General features: G+C 41.2%; 1 protein-coding gene across 2 annotated transcripts in view; it reads left to right on the forward strand.

The window, feature by feature from the left end:
- si:ch211-186j3.6 (neural-cadherin) overlaps nt 1-18,665 on the forward strand; it is a 308,958-nt gene extending 290,293 nt beyond the window's left edge. For both annotated transcript variants that reach the window (XM_056399571.1, XM_056399635.1), the window contains 2 exons: nt 13,088-13,242; nt 15,154-18,665. In XM_056399571.1, coding sequence (XP_056255546.1) covers nt 13,088-13,242; nt 15,154-15,765 — 767 coding nt within the window. In that variant the 3' untranslated portion in view covers nt 15,766-18,665. The remainder of the gene's footprint in view (nt 1-13,087; nt 13,243-15,153) is intronic.
- The last annotated feature ends 908 nt before the right edge of the window (nt 18,666-19,573 follow it).

A 19,573-nucleotide genomic window follows, 5' to 3' on the forward strand; every position in this document is an offset into this window, starting at 1 on the left:
GTTTGCCAGGAGACTTTCTGTCTCGGTCACTCTTGATTTCTGCTCGGCTTCTCTGCAGGCGGACAAACGATAAAGTGAAAAAATTGCTAAGAGTCATGAGTTTATGGCTAGCAGCTTAGAGCTAAGAGCCGAGCTACAGACCTACAGAGCTGTTGAGCTAGGCTTTGAGCAAAGTGTGAATTGATCTTGACTGTTTTATCCCCCCTGGCCTATTTTTTACAGTTTGCCTGGTGTCCATTGTTTAATCCTCTGGAGCTGACTCTTTGACACTTGGTCTGGTTGTGTATCCCTGTGACACGCTAAAAGCATGGTCTGTTTGTGGAAGAGGGATCCTTTGTCTCTGTTTCCTATCAATCCGATAGTTTGATGGTGGGAAAAGTCACAAAGTGTCAATTGTGGATCCGTAACTCTGCATGTCCTTATAATGAACTTCCTTAATGGCTCGTGACGTGATGCCAGGCCACGTATGTACACTACATAACATAACATAACATAACATAACATAACATAACATAGCATAGGATAGCATAGGATAGCTTAGCATAGCATGATGGCATACACTACTACTGTGACAAAGCAACTGACAGCTTTGTTATTGTTGCAATATTTTGATTTATTCAGAATAATTGGGAAGGAGAGAAAAAAAACATATTTTTTTCTTTTTTTTCAGCATCCTGTTCCTGCTCTGATTTTATTGTGAAAGTCCTGACTGGAAGTTGTGATTCGTATCTTTCCTCAGCTTCTTTCAGATGTTTGTCTGCTCGCCGCTATTCCTCTCCCACAATGCTGTCTTCTGTTGTCACAACCAGTCTCACTTTTTGCTTGGTTCATATGGAGTACAGTTATTTATTTATGAGGTGCTACATGTGGGTGTTTTGACTTGAAGCTCAGTCGCTGCCCCGGCTTGTTCATCTTTGTGTTTCCCTTCCAGCAGACAGGTCTCTCGGAGGGACTGTAACTGCATCGTCGCAGAACAAGGACTGCCATCGCCAGCTGCAGTTAGCAGGCCAGCTGTTTAACAGTTGACAATGGGCTGGTTAGCAGCGATTGAACTTTCAAAATTTAATACCTAAATATGGCACCTTTTAATGACACGATCAGTTCGATCTGAAAAACACATCATATGCCAAAGTAAGATCGTCCACGACATAAGATCGTGCGACCTCCTAGAATCCGTTGTTCATTTAGATTTTCCTGCAGCAGGCTTAGCAGTCTTCTGCCATGTAATATTCTGGACTCGCATCGTTCCACAAAACACACTGCTCCCCTGTGTATCGCCAGTTAACTGACAACATTTGTACACCATAGCAACAGTGGTAGTTTGCCTGATCAAGTGCAAACAGACAGTTTTACAATAGTTGTTGAGGTTGCACCCATTTTAATGCACAATCTTTTTTTTTTTGTGAAAGATCTGGCTAAAACTGTGGCCTCAAGACAAACACAAAAAAATGTAAACAATCAGCTTACAATGCCCAAAAGCAAAACACAGTCAATTTCACTTAAATGATAAGAGGAAAGTCAATCTTCTGCTCCAAACAGCAGTGGTCTGTCAGCACCGCAGCAAGCTTAGGGGCCAAACCCATTTTAATCTTGACTAAACATAGAGTAGACAGCCCCTTATTGAGTCTTCCAGCATATCCTACTTCATATTCTGCAGAATACCCAAATCTCTCCAGCTGAAAATACATTAATACCTACTTAAGTCATGTGGAGCTGGATGTACTGCTGAGGACGACGCGAGCACATTATGATCCACCAAAGCAATGTAAGTCAAAGACAATTAGTCTGATAGGGAGGTCTGCTTACCCGCTGCCGAGGGAAGGTGAGGTAGTTCGTGTGTGCATTCACACTTATAACAGTGTGAGGCTTTTAGGAGGATTCAGGATCTGACCCTCTGCTTTATTGCCTCCTCATTCAGTGTCGGTCAGCTTCATATAAACAAATGTTGGAGCTGACATGCATTTGAAAACGCAAGAAAAAGAGAGATGAGACTGATGCTGATTTTCTGAACAATTCAACACCAGACATGGATATAAATATTGACATACTAAAAAAAAAATAATAATAATCTTTAAAAGGTTAAAGTTAGTCATTCCAGATGCCTACCAAAGGGCAGCAATGTAAGTTTTACAGGATTATACTCTCTGCTTCCATTTCTTTCAACAAATGTCAAGAATGGCAGCCAAACTACAAATAATTTCAGAGCAGACACTTGAAGAGAGTATCTCACCTTCTCCAGCTTGAGATACTGCATAACCTCTGTGGTCCAATGAGAATACACAGGGGGGAGAGGGTCTTTCCATCTCAACAATATGAGCTGCCTGGCCAACAAAGTGCAGAAGACCAGCATGATGCACTTGTTATTGTTCAGATGCACACCCTGTGGTGTAACACCGAAAACAGCAATAAGAGAGGATGGATCTCCAAGTTTATTTCTTAAGTTATTTCATTTTTGCAACGGCCTGTGGTCAGGGGTTTGATAATCAGTCTGGGTTATGAATACGTAGGGTATCCATCTACGTACATTAGATGAAGAACTTATTTCTACACAGTCAATCACAAACCAGTAATTTCAGCATGCTATCACAGGCAGACAGTCACAGTGACTAAGAGCCAGACAGCAGCCTGCTACACTGCATGAGAGCCACAGACTTTGAACAGCAACCCTTTCTTGCTAGCCTCGCTAGTCTCCTTCTTAGCCAACTTCCTAACATGAACACGCTTCTCATCCTGCACCTTAGCTGAACAAGCTAATGTTGAATGAGCCTCCTAACAACCATTCACTAGGAGAAAGTAGACTGCTAACATTAGTGGGCTTAGCTAGTAAGTTAATCAGCTGCAGTGCATTAAACAACATATTAAATTACCTACAAATGTCACTTGTGTCCATTCAGATGCTTGTGTGGTGCTTACTCTTCAACACCACTGCTAACAACACACCGCCTGTCCATGACTTGTAAGCTCCAGTTTGTTTCGTTTGTCTTGTATTCCCCTGGCAGGGCTCAGCCTGCCAGCTGCTGTCAATCAAACACAGATACCGACACGCTACAATGTTGCTGCAGTAGAGGAGGCTGCAGTTCCAGGGCTATAGTTTTTTTGCGACAGCACCACAACAAACAGAACAAATTGGGTGTCCAGTACAGATCAGGCAACGACACCACCCAAATATGACTTTCTGCATAATGACTTAGTCAGTGGTTGTGTCACGGAAAACTAGGGTCCAACAGATACAAGGGTCCAACATCCCAAAACTGTGGTTCTGAAACTGCAGCCTCCTCTACTGGAGGAACATGCTACTGCGACACATCCCTCCAGTCAGTTGAATGGAAAACAGCATTTATGTTATTTCTGCACAGACTTTTTCATTCTTTTATTATTAATAAACTATTGGACATTCATTTAAGAAACACTGACACTGTTTTTTTTTTTTTTACAGTAGAATCGTGACAGAATGCAGTGATTTCCACTGGACGTCAATCCATCAGGTCCAGAGAAAATTAGAAAGCCATATCACAGCCAGGGAAAATGTCCACAGGCCCAAAAGCATAGAAGCTGCAGCACTTTTTCAGTGTACACAGTAGATGAGCAACTTTAATTGGATTAATAAGGGTGTCATCCTGGAACTGTATCCAGTTCTCTAACAAAGTTTAATCCTTTAAGCTCAACTCAAACAATCTGAACAAAGTTATTGTAGACCAAGTTACACTAAACAAGTACACATCACTCCCATTAATTAACTTTACATCTAGACATGCTGCTGCAATTGAAGGAAAATTTGTCCACCCATCCACCAAATCTATCTCCATCTGGACGTCCCCCCACCATATTTTAATGTCAAACTACAACCTAATTCAATCCTTCCATAGTGAGAAAGCATATCCCCTTTTCCCCAAAGGCTACATTACGATTGCTGCCTATCGGGACAGCACCAGCACCTCATACTGGTTCAATGGGTGTTTGCCTGGCTTTGAGAGGTTATGTTTTGAAATTGGACAAGTCCCTCTCCGTCAATATTGAGAAATTCAAAAGTTATGTTTTAGTTCAGGTCTCTGTGTCCATCTGGCATCTGAGAATCACCTTAACCCTAATCCCCTATGACCAGGGTAATAAAGTAGCAGGATTTTTTTTTTTTATGTCTGTCCTCATCTTTCAAAATATATCTGTGATGAAGAATTTATTGAAAGCAGTATAGAGAATGTATTGGAGAGGATAGAAAAGGTGATTGCTGGTGGTATCTTGGAGGATTTCAGGGCTTATTATTATCATTATTAATATTATTATTATTGTTAGGCTTTGTGCTGAATAGAACCTCTGCTCCGTCCTCAACTGCGCTTCATCCCAACATTCACGTGGAATTATTTATCAAAGGCTTCCGATTGCCAATTAATTAATGTAATTTCATATGAATTTCTTTAAACATTGACGGATCATTATTGCTTCATGACAGGGCACATTATCTTGTTAACAAATGTCTGTCGCCTTTATCTCGTTAGAGGTTAATCATTGCCATGAATAGAGTTTGAACCTGACCTGTTCGCTAGCCTACAGTATGATTGGATGCTGGTACCCATATATTACAAAAGCAACTCTTAAGATCTTAACAAGGATTCTTATAATGGAGGTACCTAGTTATGACAACTTCATGCATCAATCCAACACCACATTAAAGAGGTGATCAGCGCATGGAAGTGTCTTCACTGCCTTTGTTTTATATAGAACTATAATTCTTACGTTGTATCTTTAACAGTTTATATCTTCCTCTAACCTGATACTGTTGAAAAAAAAAAGACTCCAAACCCACTTGGATGTAAAATAGATCAGACAATGTGTAACTATGATCTAGATTAAGTTTGATTTACCTCCAAAACATTTACACTTCAAAATGCATCTCTTAAAAGGCAATATTAACATATTAACATTTTCTAAAGATTATATTGCGATCATGGTAGCCATCAGTTGGCTATTTATGCTGCAGATGCAACATTAATGGTAACATTATCAATCATTTGATTCATCAGTTTCTAGCGACCTGGTGAATTGAAGTCCAGTATTCAAGCTCTGATTTTGGAGGAAACTGGCTCTTGAGCTGCTAAATGTTCTTCTTTCTTCAAGTAGTTGCTATTATTGTTGTTGTTTGGCAGGTAGCAGTACAGTGGGATTATCAGAGTTTTATTCTGAAAAGAGATCCTTGCTGCCGCTGGACACGATGCCGATGCGAGCAGTGAGATTGGACCAAACAGTGAAGCTAGGGGCTGTAAAAACCAAAACCATGAGCTGGAAGATGCTAAAACTAAACTGCAATGTCTGTAAAATGACCAACATCACATTTTATGATTCCGTGCATCGCTAATAAAAACACGTTGATTACAGCAGCTATATGAACAGACAGAGAGTTAACGTTACACTGCACATCATGTCATCCCTTTGTACTTCTTACAGTACATTCTTAAAACTTTCATCCCTCCAAAACCTTCCATTGACAGCTCCTCTGTGCAGTGGTTGTATACGGATTGTACACCCATTGCATTCATATTGTAACAGTAATGTGGCCAAATGCGTCTCTGAACACAAAGCTCCATAGCTGCTTTGGATGATCTGAAATTCCACATGCGCCGGGATGTGAATTTACACCTAGACTCAAAGTTCAGTGATCCAAGACGCATGCTGATGTGAGGTGTAAAGGGAAAACACACTCACAGAATTAAAAGCACCATGTGAAGTAAACAAAAAAGTATATATCCCTACCTATTTGCGTGGTATTGTTAAATGTCCCTGGGTATGGAATGCGTGTGGGAATGAGGGTCTATTCATGGCTGCATCTTTGTAAGTGCATTGAAGTCTGCGACTGTTGGCACTATTTTTACCAGACGAGGAGCTGTGTATTAAAGACAGGACAGCAATAGATAGATAACAAGACTGATGGAGACAGTTTTGCTTTGATTTGATTTGATTTGGACATTACAAATGCATCATAGCTCAGCTCAGTTACGTTGAGAAAATGAATAGAGAGAAAGTTAGTGAATAGATGTCGACCAAACTGATACATTGGACACATATTGGCATTGGATCAAGTATTTTAAGTTTCCATGGAGAACTTTACTGCTATTGGAGACACATTTACTTGCAGTTTCTTGGCATGAAAATAGTCAGCACAGGAAGAGTTTGTGTTCCTGGTGGAGGGGTGTGTGTGTTGTGTGTGGTTTGCGTGTCTCTAAACAGTGGGAAAGCCGCAGCACCTGCGAGTAATCAGTGAATTGTTATCATTTCCCTGTAGACACAGTCACTTGAAGCTCGGAACTAGTGAAACCCTCATTGCATGTATAAAGGTTTACAGAAGATTAGCAGCAGTGTATTGGTATTAGTCTTGGAAAAAAAAAAACCCTGTACCGGTGAAATGCTGCAGTGAGAAGAACAGTAGTGATAGATCGAGCACATAGAGACAGATGCCTGCAGTAAACAGAATTATAGTTTGATGAGGCTAAAATCCATACTATATTATTGACTTGTGATGATGTACTCATAGACACTGATCTCATTGCAGGGTAGCTCGGATATTGATTGTCTGAGTGGAAATCCCATTACACACACTCATTCAGCGCCATTTGAACTGCTCAAGGTGCAATGGATTTCCCTACTCATCAAGTAGCAGCATGCCGCCTCACTGTGCATTTGGTCTTGGGAGTTTTTTGGGTTTTTTTTTTTTTTTTGAGGCCTCTGCAGGATATTCAATTGACATCTGTCTTTTTATTCTAAGACATTTTCCCTTTAGTCGTTAACAATGCTCACAGACGTCTTTGGGAATAGGGACATATTCGCTCAGAATCAGTTCATTTCAAACACTGCCTGTGCTTTTTATGACTGAAGCTATGACAGTTTGAAGTGAATTGATTTGGGTGAGATTTTGAGTGAGTATATATAATATCTAGTGTTGTACAAATAGCCCAAGGCATCGGCTAGAAATCCAGAAGTAGCTTAGGGGTTTGACCCGTCGTCAAGGTTGTTGCTAAAGGCCTGGCTGAGGAGGAGCAGAAGGAGTAATTAGAGGAGGAGGGAGGGTAAGCATAAGGCAGAGGCCATGCCGGAGTGGCCGTTGGGAGAACCGGGACTTTCACTGATGGGCCGCTACACAAATTGGCGTTGGTGGCTCCACGTGAAAGAAATAAAACATCAGAGAGGAGGAGAGAGAGAGAAAGGCAAAGTTAGAGAGAGATCGACGTGGCTGTGTTGCGGTGATCAGCCCGCTCTGGTTTCCATGTGGTTGTCGGTTCTGTCCCGTGACTCCGCCCACTCACTTACCGTTAATTTGTTGGTGTCTTACATTCAGTAGCACAGCTCCCAGCAACATCAGTCAAGTTTTACAACATAAGTAGTTGGCAGATGGCAACAGGAATTTTAAAAGTCTAATTAGCAGTATAAAGTTGTATAACTTTGTGTTCTACTCTGATTTCATGAGAAATTCAAATACGTTAATCAAAGTTTTCACAGTCTGTATGATCAGTTCAGATCTACAGATTTTATTTCAGAAACCTCCAGTGACAGAAGAAAAAGCAACTAAAATGTGTGTTGCTGTAATTACTGCTGTACGGTCCAGTCTCTCTCTCTCTCTGTACTAACCTTTAGTTATACAGTTATATGGTCATTTCTGAGACTGAAGCTCATTTTCTTGTAGTTTGGGACTTTAATATGAAAAGTGTTTCTCATATGTTTTTTATAAAATTACTAAAATTGTAAAATTACAAAATTTTATAAATATAATTCATGTGCAGGTGTTTCTATTTGATGTATTGTTCTATCATAATTCATTTAACCTGCTTATTACATGATTCGTGTACAGTGTAACATGAACTGTCAGTGTCCTCAGATGGGCTTTGGTCTGAGTCAAAAGTCCCAGGCCAATTTTTTTTATTTCCACTCCGTCCCTGGGCAGGAGTACAAGTTAAGCAGAGAGTAAGAAAGTTAAACAAAGAAAGGAGTGATGGTCAAAGAGACCATGGGACCTTGGAGGCATTGTAAACAAATAAACACATAATCTCTCTTTTCAGACTCACTCTTCACACACACATACACACACACACACTGTCAGAAACACCGATCAAATTCTCCATTTCTCTGTTTGCCCTCTAGAGAAGACCTTTGAACAGAGCAGATTCATCTTGTATACCCTGACCTCCAGCTTCCTTGCTCACTTCCCCATGGAGCTCACACTAGCCACTTCTTCATACACACACACACACACACACACACACACACACACACACACACACACACACACACACACACACACACACACACAGACAGACACATACACTCACACATGCCCACTTGCACACACTCACCGCTGAGCAGATGGGAGCAACAGAAAGCAAGTGTAAACACATTAAGACAAAAAACTCCACCACCATACACCAAGCAGCAACACACCTTTCATATTTGCAGTTTCATTGCCTTGGTCTAGCTACAGGCGGTGTTTTCCCCCTCATAAATAGCCCTAATGCATAGAGGAGGATATTGAGGTTATTGATCCATGCAGTGCAGTACAGTTTTCCTCACAGCAGCTCAACATCAGATTTCTTTGTGCACCTCTAGTCACATTTCTTTCGGTTCATTTTCTCGCCCCCACAAGTGATGAAGCAGAACTTGATTTCTAACCATTCATCCAATATCAGCTGAATGCCAGTCACGCTGAACCAGAAAAACTGTATTATTATTGGGATTATTATTATTATCAACACTGTGATTAAAATCAGGCCAATAAAGGTACACAGTATGAAAAAGAATAAACACCTGACAATTAAATGAGGTAAAAGAGGGAATAAAAAATGTTTAAAAAGGAAAACATAGGGGTGACATTAATAGAAGGTTTTGTATAGATAGTTAGGTAGTAGCTAGTCGCCAGCTAGCTAACGCAATTTGTAACTTTATTACAATTCATGAACTGTTTTCCAGCTCACTAGTTGAATTACATCATTTCTATAAAGCTGATTATATGGTACTGAAGAGAGAGAAACATCATTACAGTGATTCCAGCGGGTGCAAACACAAATTTTGGCTTCAATTTCTTCTCCAAATATGCGAGTTTGGTTAATTTTGGTTCAAAAATGATCATCTGACTGCTTGTGTTTCGCCAACTAATTAACCAATGAACTTGGTGAGTACTATTTATCCAATAGGAATGATATCCAAATCTATGAGTATCACACCAAAACAGTTACAGCAAATTGAATTATGAGGGAAGCAAGCTAGCTCACTGTTAACTATGTTGAAACCTGCATCACTTACATTGATGTTACTGGCTAGTCATCTTCTTCTTTCCTGCATTTTGCTGGAGAATTGCTATTTTTTTTTTTTTTTTTTTTTTTTTTTGCGGTTTCCATTTGCATTTACTCATTTGGCAGATGCTTTTATCCAAAGCAACTTGCAAGTGAGGGACATCACAAAATCTTCAGCTGGTGTTATCACCAGCAGCTGTCTTTAAGTAAAATAATATAAAACACATACATGTATGTCCTCTTGTGCGTATGATTAAAGCATGGAATAGAAACAAATCATTGCTCTATAGCACTGCACATAGTCAAAAAAAGGCACTTTTAATTTCCTTAGCATCATCCATCTGGAGTTGTGACCTTTGTCTTTAAAGACACTATTCTTTTGTCATACCTTTTGCTATTGTACATTTTACTGTTTATGAAAAGATGAAAGTGGTATGACTCCATTATATATTCTGTGCAAGGATCATGTTCAGTGAATTAAATTATAGAAAATCCTGCCATTATCTTACTCTGTCAGCAGAGAGTTTCTTAATGCTCTTATTTTTAGTATTTAATATGACCCAGCCTTAGAGCCTCAAGCCTCATATCCTCATTGGCCTAGTAAATCTCCAGGCTGCTGGAGCAGCTAATTCTCAACACTGTTTTGTTTTTTTCTGTCTTTTGGAGACCCCATAGTCAATGAGGACCATTGCAGTCTGGGCAGGAGACTGAACCTGTATCCTTGTTTTTGTCAGTTCACTGCATCTCTAACGTCAAGGCAGTGAGCTACATGTGTCTTTTGCCAAAACAAAAGTCTGTCTTTCAGTTTTTTTTTTTTAATTCCCTTTTGTTCACTGTCATTAAAAACAGTAATTCCACTCTAAAAACGAAACAGCAAATCTCTTGAAACAATTTCATCTTATAAATCTGTCAGACACTGTAGTTGTGGTAAGGGGCACAAGCTGACAGTTAATGAATATTGATTTTCCCTCTCGCACTGTGCAGCTGGTTTCTGGCTGAGTGGATTTACTCTTACAGAATTGTCAGAGGGTGGGCTGTTTAATGGGGTGTTATGAATTCACAGGGAGTTTGAGTGCCGTCTGGTGGCGTGCTTCCATGATAGATTGGCTGCTGGGTTTTAGTTGTGATGCAGGAGAAAGATGTATGGATTGCAAAGGAAAAAAAACAGAGGTTGATTGAGAAAGAGAGAGAGAGAGAGAGAGAGAGAGGAGCAGTGCGTGTTTGAAAAAAGTTCTTTGAATTGTTTAAGATCACAGATTTTTCATGGTGAATTCGTATCTCATATTAATAGGATTTGAACAGCCGAGGTTTATAGTGCTGCCAGTTAAACTCGTTTGCGTGATGTGATTACTGCTGCTCTCAAATGTGATTAAACGCAGCTCTAATATGTACCGGCTTTGCGAAAACAGATTTTTGAAGATAGTGTATGACTCAGAAAATAATTCAGTTAGGTTCAATTAATGACATGTGGATGTAGATTATTAAATATTATCTCAACGTTGCACTCCAGATTCTACAAGTTGCTCCTTTTGCAGGTCTGCGGGGGGGAAGAGGTTCTTTTGATTTACTTGTCTGATTTGAGGGAAAAAAGCTGAATTGAAGAGAAAAAAATTATAATGGAAGGAGTGAAACGGTGAAAGTTTGTGTGGGTTTAAAGCAGGTTAATGTTATGGAAAGGTTTGTGAAATGTGAAGTGTCGACTAAGACAAGAGGTGATAGGAATGAGACAAGACACAAGGATTCAGACATCTGAAAAGGTCGCCGCAACGCTAGAGTGGGAAATACATGCAGACTGGTCGAACTGTGTGTCTCTCTGTGTGCGTGTGTGTGTGTGTGTGTGTGTGTGTGCTGCCTACTCTCTGATTCTTACTAAAGTTAAATCACTTCAACGTTTTTCCACTGAAATGAAACTGAAATCCGTCACTTTTTCTTATCCCTTCCACTTTTTTCCTCTCACATACATTGTAAATTGGTGTTAACACCTGCTGCAATCTCAGAGTATCCATGATGAATTTAAATAATTCACATTTCCAAGCTGTCATTTAGTAATGGGAGCGTAAGTAGCTCTAATGAAACGTCAGGTCATTAATTGTCAGTGCTTCCACTGATCAAGGCATCGTTAGTATTCTTTGACTCTGATGTAATTTACATCCAAACACTGTCATCAGTGATATTTGCAGTGGCTACAAGAATCACACAACTATAAATACCCTTAACTACTGATTTATTGGCAGATGTAAAGGAATGTGAATCATAATTTTATTCTGAATTTTAAATAGCTTCATGTGAATATTAGTCTTTAATTGAAAATCTGATACTGGACAGTTGAGCCAGTCTCAATATGCAAATGAAAATATGCATTATTTTACAATAATATTGTTATTTATTTATTTTATTGATTTGATGATCATAATAGGCAAAAAAATATTATAAGACTATGAGAGGCTGACAAAATAATTCCCAGAATATATTGTTTGTATTCTCAATTATTGTTGCGTCTGTTGTGATATGGGACAAAATGAACTGCATATATTTACTATTTTGAACTAAAAAAGTTGAAACATACTGTTGTGTGTTCTGTTCTGATCTGGCTGCTTAGCTTGTTCCTGTAACTTGTTGCAACTACCCTATCAGCCACGACAGAACATCATGTGCTGCTTGACACTAGCGAATCATGTGACTTAGAAATCAACAAAACAATGATTCAAACTAAGTATTTTTGAGTAATTCATACAAAATGTCAGGAGAAAAAAAAATACTTTCACATCCCCAAAATGCAAATGCAGCAGCAGATGTTCCTGGTGGGGGGAGGGGCTAAGTGGGCAGTAAGAGTGTCACCAGTCTAGCGTGTTTCTGATTGAAGAAGTTAGATTTGCTGCGACCTTCCCCAGTTTCCCCTAATAACAGATCAACACCATGGAGAAGACACTAGGTTGCATTGACATTACTTAAACATAGCTAATCCTGTTGAGATTACACAAGACTATCATTTATTAAAACAGAGCCTAGATATGTGAAACTGTGATAGTACATTTATGTCTTATGTATGTGAGTATAGTGTGTTTACATTCCATGTTAGCATTAAATAAACCTGTGATTGAATAAAAATATTAAAAAGATTAAAGCAACCCTCAACTGTGGTGGTTCGCTGTCACCTCTCCTGTCTGCGTCGTTTCCAGACGCAGGAGGCACCTGTGCTCTTAAATTAGAAGCTAGCGAGGGAACACTGGGAGCACTTAGCAGCTAAAGAGAAAGATTTTGCCATCAGGAGTTTGTGGAAACTAAAAACAGAGATAAAAGGAGGGTGAATGTTACATTTAGGTGGCCAGAAATACAACTCCTAATTAATGCTCATGTTGCTCTGTATCAGCTGGAGTTGGCAACTGGCAGCTAACGTTGTTTGCCATGTCAACATGTGACTTTGACTTTTCTCCTCCACCAGTAAATGGAATAGGATTATAGAAGAAGGGGGCGTTAGTTAGAAGGTTGTTGATGGGAGATATATGCAAAGTAACAGATGACAGGAGTAAAAAGTTCTGTTGGAAACACTCCTTGGAATCCTTGAAATATATTTTGTCAAATATAAGCAATAAAATAAAATTGTTAGTTGACACCTGAAGCATCATTATCAGATGAACTCCACAACTTATCGTATTTCAGCTCACATTTTTTGGCAAATGGCACTCAAGGCCTACTCCATTAAATAGAATCCCTCTCTCTGCGGCCATGCCTTAATTGGCTGATGGATCTTAATCACTTAATTTGTAATGCTAATACCTGTGTTGATGAACCTCCACCACTGTCTGTCTCAACCGCAGTGCTGCTGCTGGGCATTTTCCTCTACACTCGCTGGAGGAGCTACAAAGGGCTGAAGGAGGGCGTGTACCATGTCTCGGCCCACCACGACGGGTGGGAGGACATCCGAGAGAACGTCCTCAACTACGACGAGGAGGGAGGCGGGGAGGAGGATCAGGTACACCGCTCACCTTTCTCCTTTTCTTAAAGCTAACAAAGGAAGTTCCAAAAGCACCTCTCGTGTGGCTACACTCACTTTTCCATGCAAGCAGACAAACAGAAACACATTGCTAGCAGGTTTACGCTGCTAAATGTGTACTCACTATGAAATAACTGTTGTACTGTACTCTGTGCATCTGCATGAAGGTGATTTTTTTTTTTTTTTTTTTCAACTGCACAATTTTTAAAGATTGTGACCACTTCTATTTTGGAAATACTTAGCGCTGGATGCAAGGTAGCAGCTTTAGAAAGGATTCAGTTAATTCAATTTAGGGTGAAATCCTCCACAATGTGTGAGTGTGTGCGTGTGTGTGCGTTTGTGAGTGTGTGTGTGTGTGTGCATGTGCGTGTGTGTGTGTGCGTGCACCCTAGCGTTTTAATTAGGCCCACACAAAATCCTTATCTCCTCTTTCCAAAAGCCACTGTAACCCACGAGCACTCAACAGCTCTTAAGAGCTTGCATAATATCAAGGCTTTTATTGAAACAAACACACATGGCCACTATGTATGCTAACACACACATATACACACACACACACACACACACACACACACACACACACACACACACACACACACACAGAGTTGAAAAAAGACCCGTACGTACACAGATTGCTATCACACCAGAAACCCCTCAAGGTCTTGTCCTCCATACTTAAATCACCTGCAGTCAAACACATACACACAGTGTTGGAGAGTAACTAATTACATGTTAGGAGGGTTACATCATTAAATTACAAAATAAAAGTACCAAAATAAATGTAGTTAAATTACAGTTACTAATCAAAATGTCGGTGATTACAAAGAGGTTACATATGAGTATATTCTCTTCACATTTAGAATAAAATATTCATTCTGTTGCTTTGCATCTTTTTGCATCTCTAACTTACTTCAGCATGGTGTTTTCATTAAATATTAACGTGGACAAGTCATGGGGTTGTGAGATTTCTACAGGGCACCAGAAGACTAAATGAATGCTACTGAAAAGTAATCAAATGTAATCAATTACATTACTTTGTTTAAGTAATTAAAACAGTTACATTCCATATTGTATTTATAACAGGCTAACCAGTCATCTGTAACCTGGTACATTTAAGAAGTAACCTCATCAACATTGAATACAAACTACACACACATACCCACATGCACATGCACACACAGAGTCCTGATCCCCTATAGCGGAGCAGATGCAGGAGTGAATCCTCAAGAGTCCTGTTTGAGGTCTCTTGAGGAATAAAAACGGCACTTTCCACTCATCACATAATCAGTTTTATAAAGCAACCCACACCTCCTCCTCTGCGTATCATTTCTTCCTCCTCCTCCTCCTCCTCCTCCTCCTCCTCCTACATCCCCCTGTGTTTTTTTCTCCATCTCTGCTGCCGTGGTTACAGTTGTGGTGGGATCACATTAGTACTGGAGTGACTGGATACACTATATGTGGAAATAATGGCAGCTCCTAAACCCCCAATGCATCCGTGTATAAGAGATGGATAGAAAGAGAGACGCCCTTCATCTCCACTCCACACTATTTTTTTATCGTCTTGGTCTCACACACACACACACACACACACACACTCTCACTCTCACATAGACGGTATACTCAAAATTACGATGAGTTCTGTGAGACAGTAAATGGAGATAGATTGGAAACTTAAATAGGTGGAACATTCACAGTAAACGTAATGGGGAGAGCTGATTGTTTTTCTGCTCTCTTTTCATTTATGCTCTCTCACTGCCGCATTTCATTTTTTTCTGCCTCATCTCTCTCCTCAAAACATTTAGTCTTTCTCTCACTTGTCTTCTGCTTTTGCATTGTGTGTGTGTGTGTGTGTGTGTGTGTGTGTGTGTGTGTGTGTGTGTGTGTGTCCAGAATGCCTATGACATGGCGGAGCTGCAGAAGTCCCTCCAGCCGAGCCCGGCCCAGTCGGTCCAGTACTGCCGCTCCAGAGCCCTGCACCACCCTCCTCCTCCCCACCACCACCATCACTTGCTTCACCAGGCGCCCCCCGCCCCGCCCTCCACCCAGCCGCTGGACTCTCTCAGTCGGACAGCCAGCTCCACCACCCTGCCCCCTTCAGTGGCTTCCACCTCCTCGACCGCCACCACTACCACCAGCCTCCGCAGGGACGTCCCCCCAACCAGACTCCCGGCCCAGGGCCAGGCGCGGCCCTCCCAGCTGGCACGCCGCTCCCTGTCTTTCTCCAGCCAGGACCTGGCCCGCTACCTGTGCGAGATCATCCGCGACGCCGACCAGCATCCAGACACGGGGCCTTTCGACTCCCTGCAGGTCTTCTCCACCGAGGGAGGGGGCTCGCCCGCCGGGTCCCTCAGCTCCTTCAGCTCGGCGGGGCTGGACGGGGGGAGCGGCGGAGACGGGGGAGGGGGAGGGGAGGCGAGAAGGGAGGAGACGCTCGGGGAGTGGGGGCCTCGCTTCGAGAAGCTGCGGGCCCTGTACGAGCGAGCCGAGGCCAGTGACCTCTGAGCTCGAGACACTCAAACTGATGGGACCCCGATAACCGGCCCGCCCGCAACAATCAATTAGCAGACACTTAGCAGTGATCGAGGCGGGAAAACAGCGAGAGGCTGACTGACAAGAGAGACTCGCTCCACACCCTGCATCTGCTGACAACTCACACGAAAGGTGTTGTATTCACTGGATGATGAGGCCCATCAATCAACGCGGTGGCCTAACAGACAGATGAACGTGTCCCTGAGAGAAGAGCCTGTCGCTCTGTGCTCCCTCTACCTTGGATTTTTGTAGGAGCAGACGTTATCAAACCTGCCAGTCAGGTTAAAGGGTTTAGAACGTAACTCTCCACCCAGGCTACTCATCATGATGGAGCTTAGCTTCACTGTCAGAAAAATCTGTTCCAGTCACAGCCAGTAAAAACCCAAATTTCCTCTATTTTCTAACATTCATTGTGAGCTGCTCTGGATGTGTGTCAGCTGAAGGCCTAAAATGTGAAATATATAATGGTTGGCCAGGTTTAGTTTTTTTGTTGGTTTTTTTTTTTTTTTTTACACCTGAGCGAACCAGTACCACATGAAATGTATTTTTAGGACCTTGTGGCTGAATTAAATCTTTGTAAATATCAAAGGACTCATATCTATCCCACACTTGCGCTGCTCCATGACAAGACAGTGAAGATGAGTGGGATCATACTGAGTAGCCCGTGTAATACAGTTTGGATTTTCAGTATATTGTGGACACATAGTGTTCTCGCTGCCTGGCTGTACACAGCTTCCGTCAATGTTTGTATGAGTTAAAAAAAAAAAGTGCTTCAGCCATCATTGGGTTGCAGGGTGAGGTTTTTATTTTTTGTTTATTTTTTATTTTTTATTTTTTCTGGTAATGTGGTCGAGTAATTCTGTATTGGTTGGGTGTTTCAAGTTTCAATGCTCCGTGGGTTGTGAGACATCAAGCTTTCTACTTACTACTGCACCCTCGTCTTTATTTGATTTCCTATTCTCATTCACGCTCCTCCGCTGCTCGTTCCTTCTCACCCGAGGGAGGGTGCACCGAAAAAAAAAAAAAATTCAAACAGCTTCGTTACAAAGAAATAGGAGTGGACATGCGGACTGCGGGAGGGAGGAAATACTTGCTCTGTTGCTCTGTTCCACGCAGTTCCTCAGGCATACCAAATGTGGCAGCTGCAAGAGACTATTTTAACAGACGATGGCTCAGTAGAATACAAACAATGTCAAATGGCTTTCCAAGGTGACTACTCAATAAATACAAATGGCGGGAGGAGGAAGAGGATGAAGGAGAATTATAATGATTATACGTATATAGTTCTGAGCTGTGATACCTGTGCCATACGCAGCTCAAACATTCATTTCTCTGTTGTCCCTTTGCTAAATTACCACACACTCTTTGGCTGAAACTGTGTTATAATTGTGATTGTGGGGAAATAGACTGATAGAAAATTGCAGGGAAATAATAATGCTGCAGTTATTATCCAAGCTGTGAATCGTCAGCACAGTGGCAAGTGTTTTTTCCCTCTCAACTCCAAACGAAAAAAAAAAAAAAAAAAAAGAAAGACTTCCTGCAGTTGTGGAAGCTTGTGAGAACAATTTGTCTAAAAAAGAACAAAAAGGCAAAGAACAATAATAAAACAGCGAAGGACAAGAGCTGCGCGAGCCTGAAAAGGACCTGTTCCTTTCACCTTTGATAAGAGAGATGATTACAGGGTAGAGGGTTGAATCAGAAGGCAAATGAGGAGAGGAGGTAGAGAGGAACCATCCTAACAAGTGCCTGGCTCTGTGGTGAAATGTGCCACCAGTGCACCATGGAGCTCAGCAGCTCCGTAGGGAGCTGTAGAGAGGGGAGAGATGCTGGGAGAAATGGTTTTTCTGCAGAAACGGTTTGTTGCACAGCAAACAGCATAAATACACAAGTCGTGTGTCCTCAGCCCCCCCCCCCCCCCCCCCCCCCCAACCCCCCTTTATGCCCCCTTTTCTTCCTGCAAAGCCAACCTAGCTTCTCCCAGCATTTCAAGCGCTGTATTCTGCTGGAAGTAGCAGCAGCACTCCCATCAAGCTCTTTTTTTTTTTTTTTCTCTTTTTTATTCCTCTTCACGTTGGCAGAGCCGAGCCTGTCGGCAGAGAGCGTTTAGAGGGTAGGAATGTGTGAAAACACGTCAGGCCACTAATCCTAATAGGAGCTGATGGCTTGCCGTCATGCTGGAAAAAACCAAAGGATTGCGGGTACTTTCAAAAAAAAAAAGTCAACAGAAGAGTCGATTCCCAAGATTGCAGCTTTCCAGAAACATGCTATTTTGTGGAAATCCGAGGCAACAATGTGGCTTTTAAAAATAAGAGACTTGGCAGTCAGGGGAGGGTGCAGTACACTGTGGGATGATGCCTGATAGGCTTTTTTCTTTTTTTTTTTTTTTATAGACAGTGGGGATTTCCTAGCTCGGGATGTTTTTTATTGTCCTGTAGAGAGAGGCCGCGGCTGAGCCGCCGCGCAGAGTGGTGGAGGATGAAGACGCTTCATGCTTCACTTCTCTCTCTCTCTCTCTCTCTCTCTCTGCAGCTGTGAGGGAGCAGCCACTCACTTCCCATCACCGTTCATTTGTACCATAAAACAGCTTCTTCAATGTTGTGTTCTGGGTGCAGACATAGTCGTGAACAAAGTTAATGTTTTTACCTCATTTGTAAATACAGAGATAGATTAATTACAATTATTGCTTTTTTGCCAATAAAAAGCACCATAGGTTTAAAATGTGCAGCTTCTGAGAAAAAAAAAAAAAAAAGAAAATCTAACTGAACATATCTTTTCTATCATCATGATGGTGATGAGCTCTGGACAGTTATGTAAGTGTTTTGTATTTTGCTTTGATCTTTTTTCTCAATAAATTCATTTATTTGCACCAGTGACTGAGCTGAATCGTGACTGCGTCTGTAAAAAGAGACTGATGGATTAAAAGAAATGGAAAATGAAGTCTTCTGATCTCACATAATAATCAACAAGAAAATATTGCATTGTTGAAAAAAAAAAAACTTTTATTGATCATACAGCCGTTGAACATGGATGTGTCTAATAACTAACACTGGCATCGGAAAAGATTTCACCTCAGTTCGGGTATCTCACACATGACTTCTACTAATAGCTTGCTTGGCATGGAAACAATTTCAGAGTAAACATTTTGATTTCTGATATGAAATACGTCCTGCGGCGGGAAACCCAGCGGTACAACATGAGTTCAGTGGAGACGTGCGAAAGAAACAGCAGAGCAAAATGGAGGAAATGGCCATAGGCACTCACATACATTATACAATATTCCTTTTTCAAATAAACCCAGAAGTAGATGGATTTGAAGCTGTGCATGTAACAGTACCTACACTGAGGAGGAGGATGATGATGATGATGATGATGCTCAAGCTGCCCTTTAACAATTATGCAGCCTTTAATGTGCATAGATTCCCTGTCCATCTCCTCTGAAGTACCAATGTGTGCACAGCAAACTGTTGCACCATCACACATTAGTTAGACCCTTATACTCCATGTGGAAATTTCACATTCATGAATAGTTTTTTTTTTTTTTTTTTTTATATATATATGGCACTGACTCTGAGAAGCATCTGTATAGATGCTTGTTCTCAGACCGGCACATGCAGCGTAACTGCAGTTCATCATTAATAAAAATCATCTTACAGTGAAATGAACTATTAAATCTAATTTACCCAAGCTTCAGCATCAGCATGACCAAAAACACACGAAAGCTGAATGATAACTGGCAAATGTGAAATGCATCAGTCTCTGCTGTGTCCATCTGCTTCATGGC

The sequence above is a fragment of the Seriola aureovittata genome, chromosome 1, assembly GCF_021018895.1.
Source record: "Seriola aureovittata isolate HTS-2021-v1 ecotype China chromosome 1, ASM2101889v1, whole genome shotgun sequence".
NCBI classification, from domain to species: Eukaryota; Metazoa; Chordata; class Actinopteri; order Carangiformes; family Carangidae; genus Seriola; species Seriola aureovittata.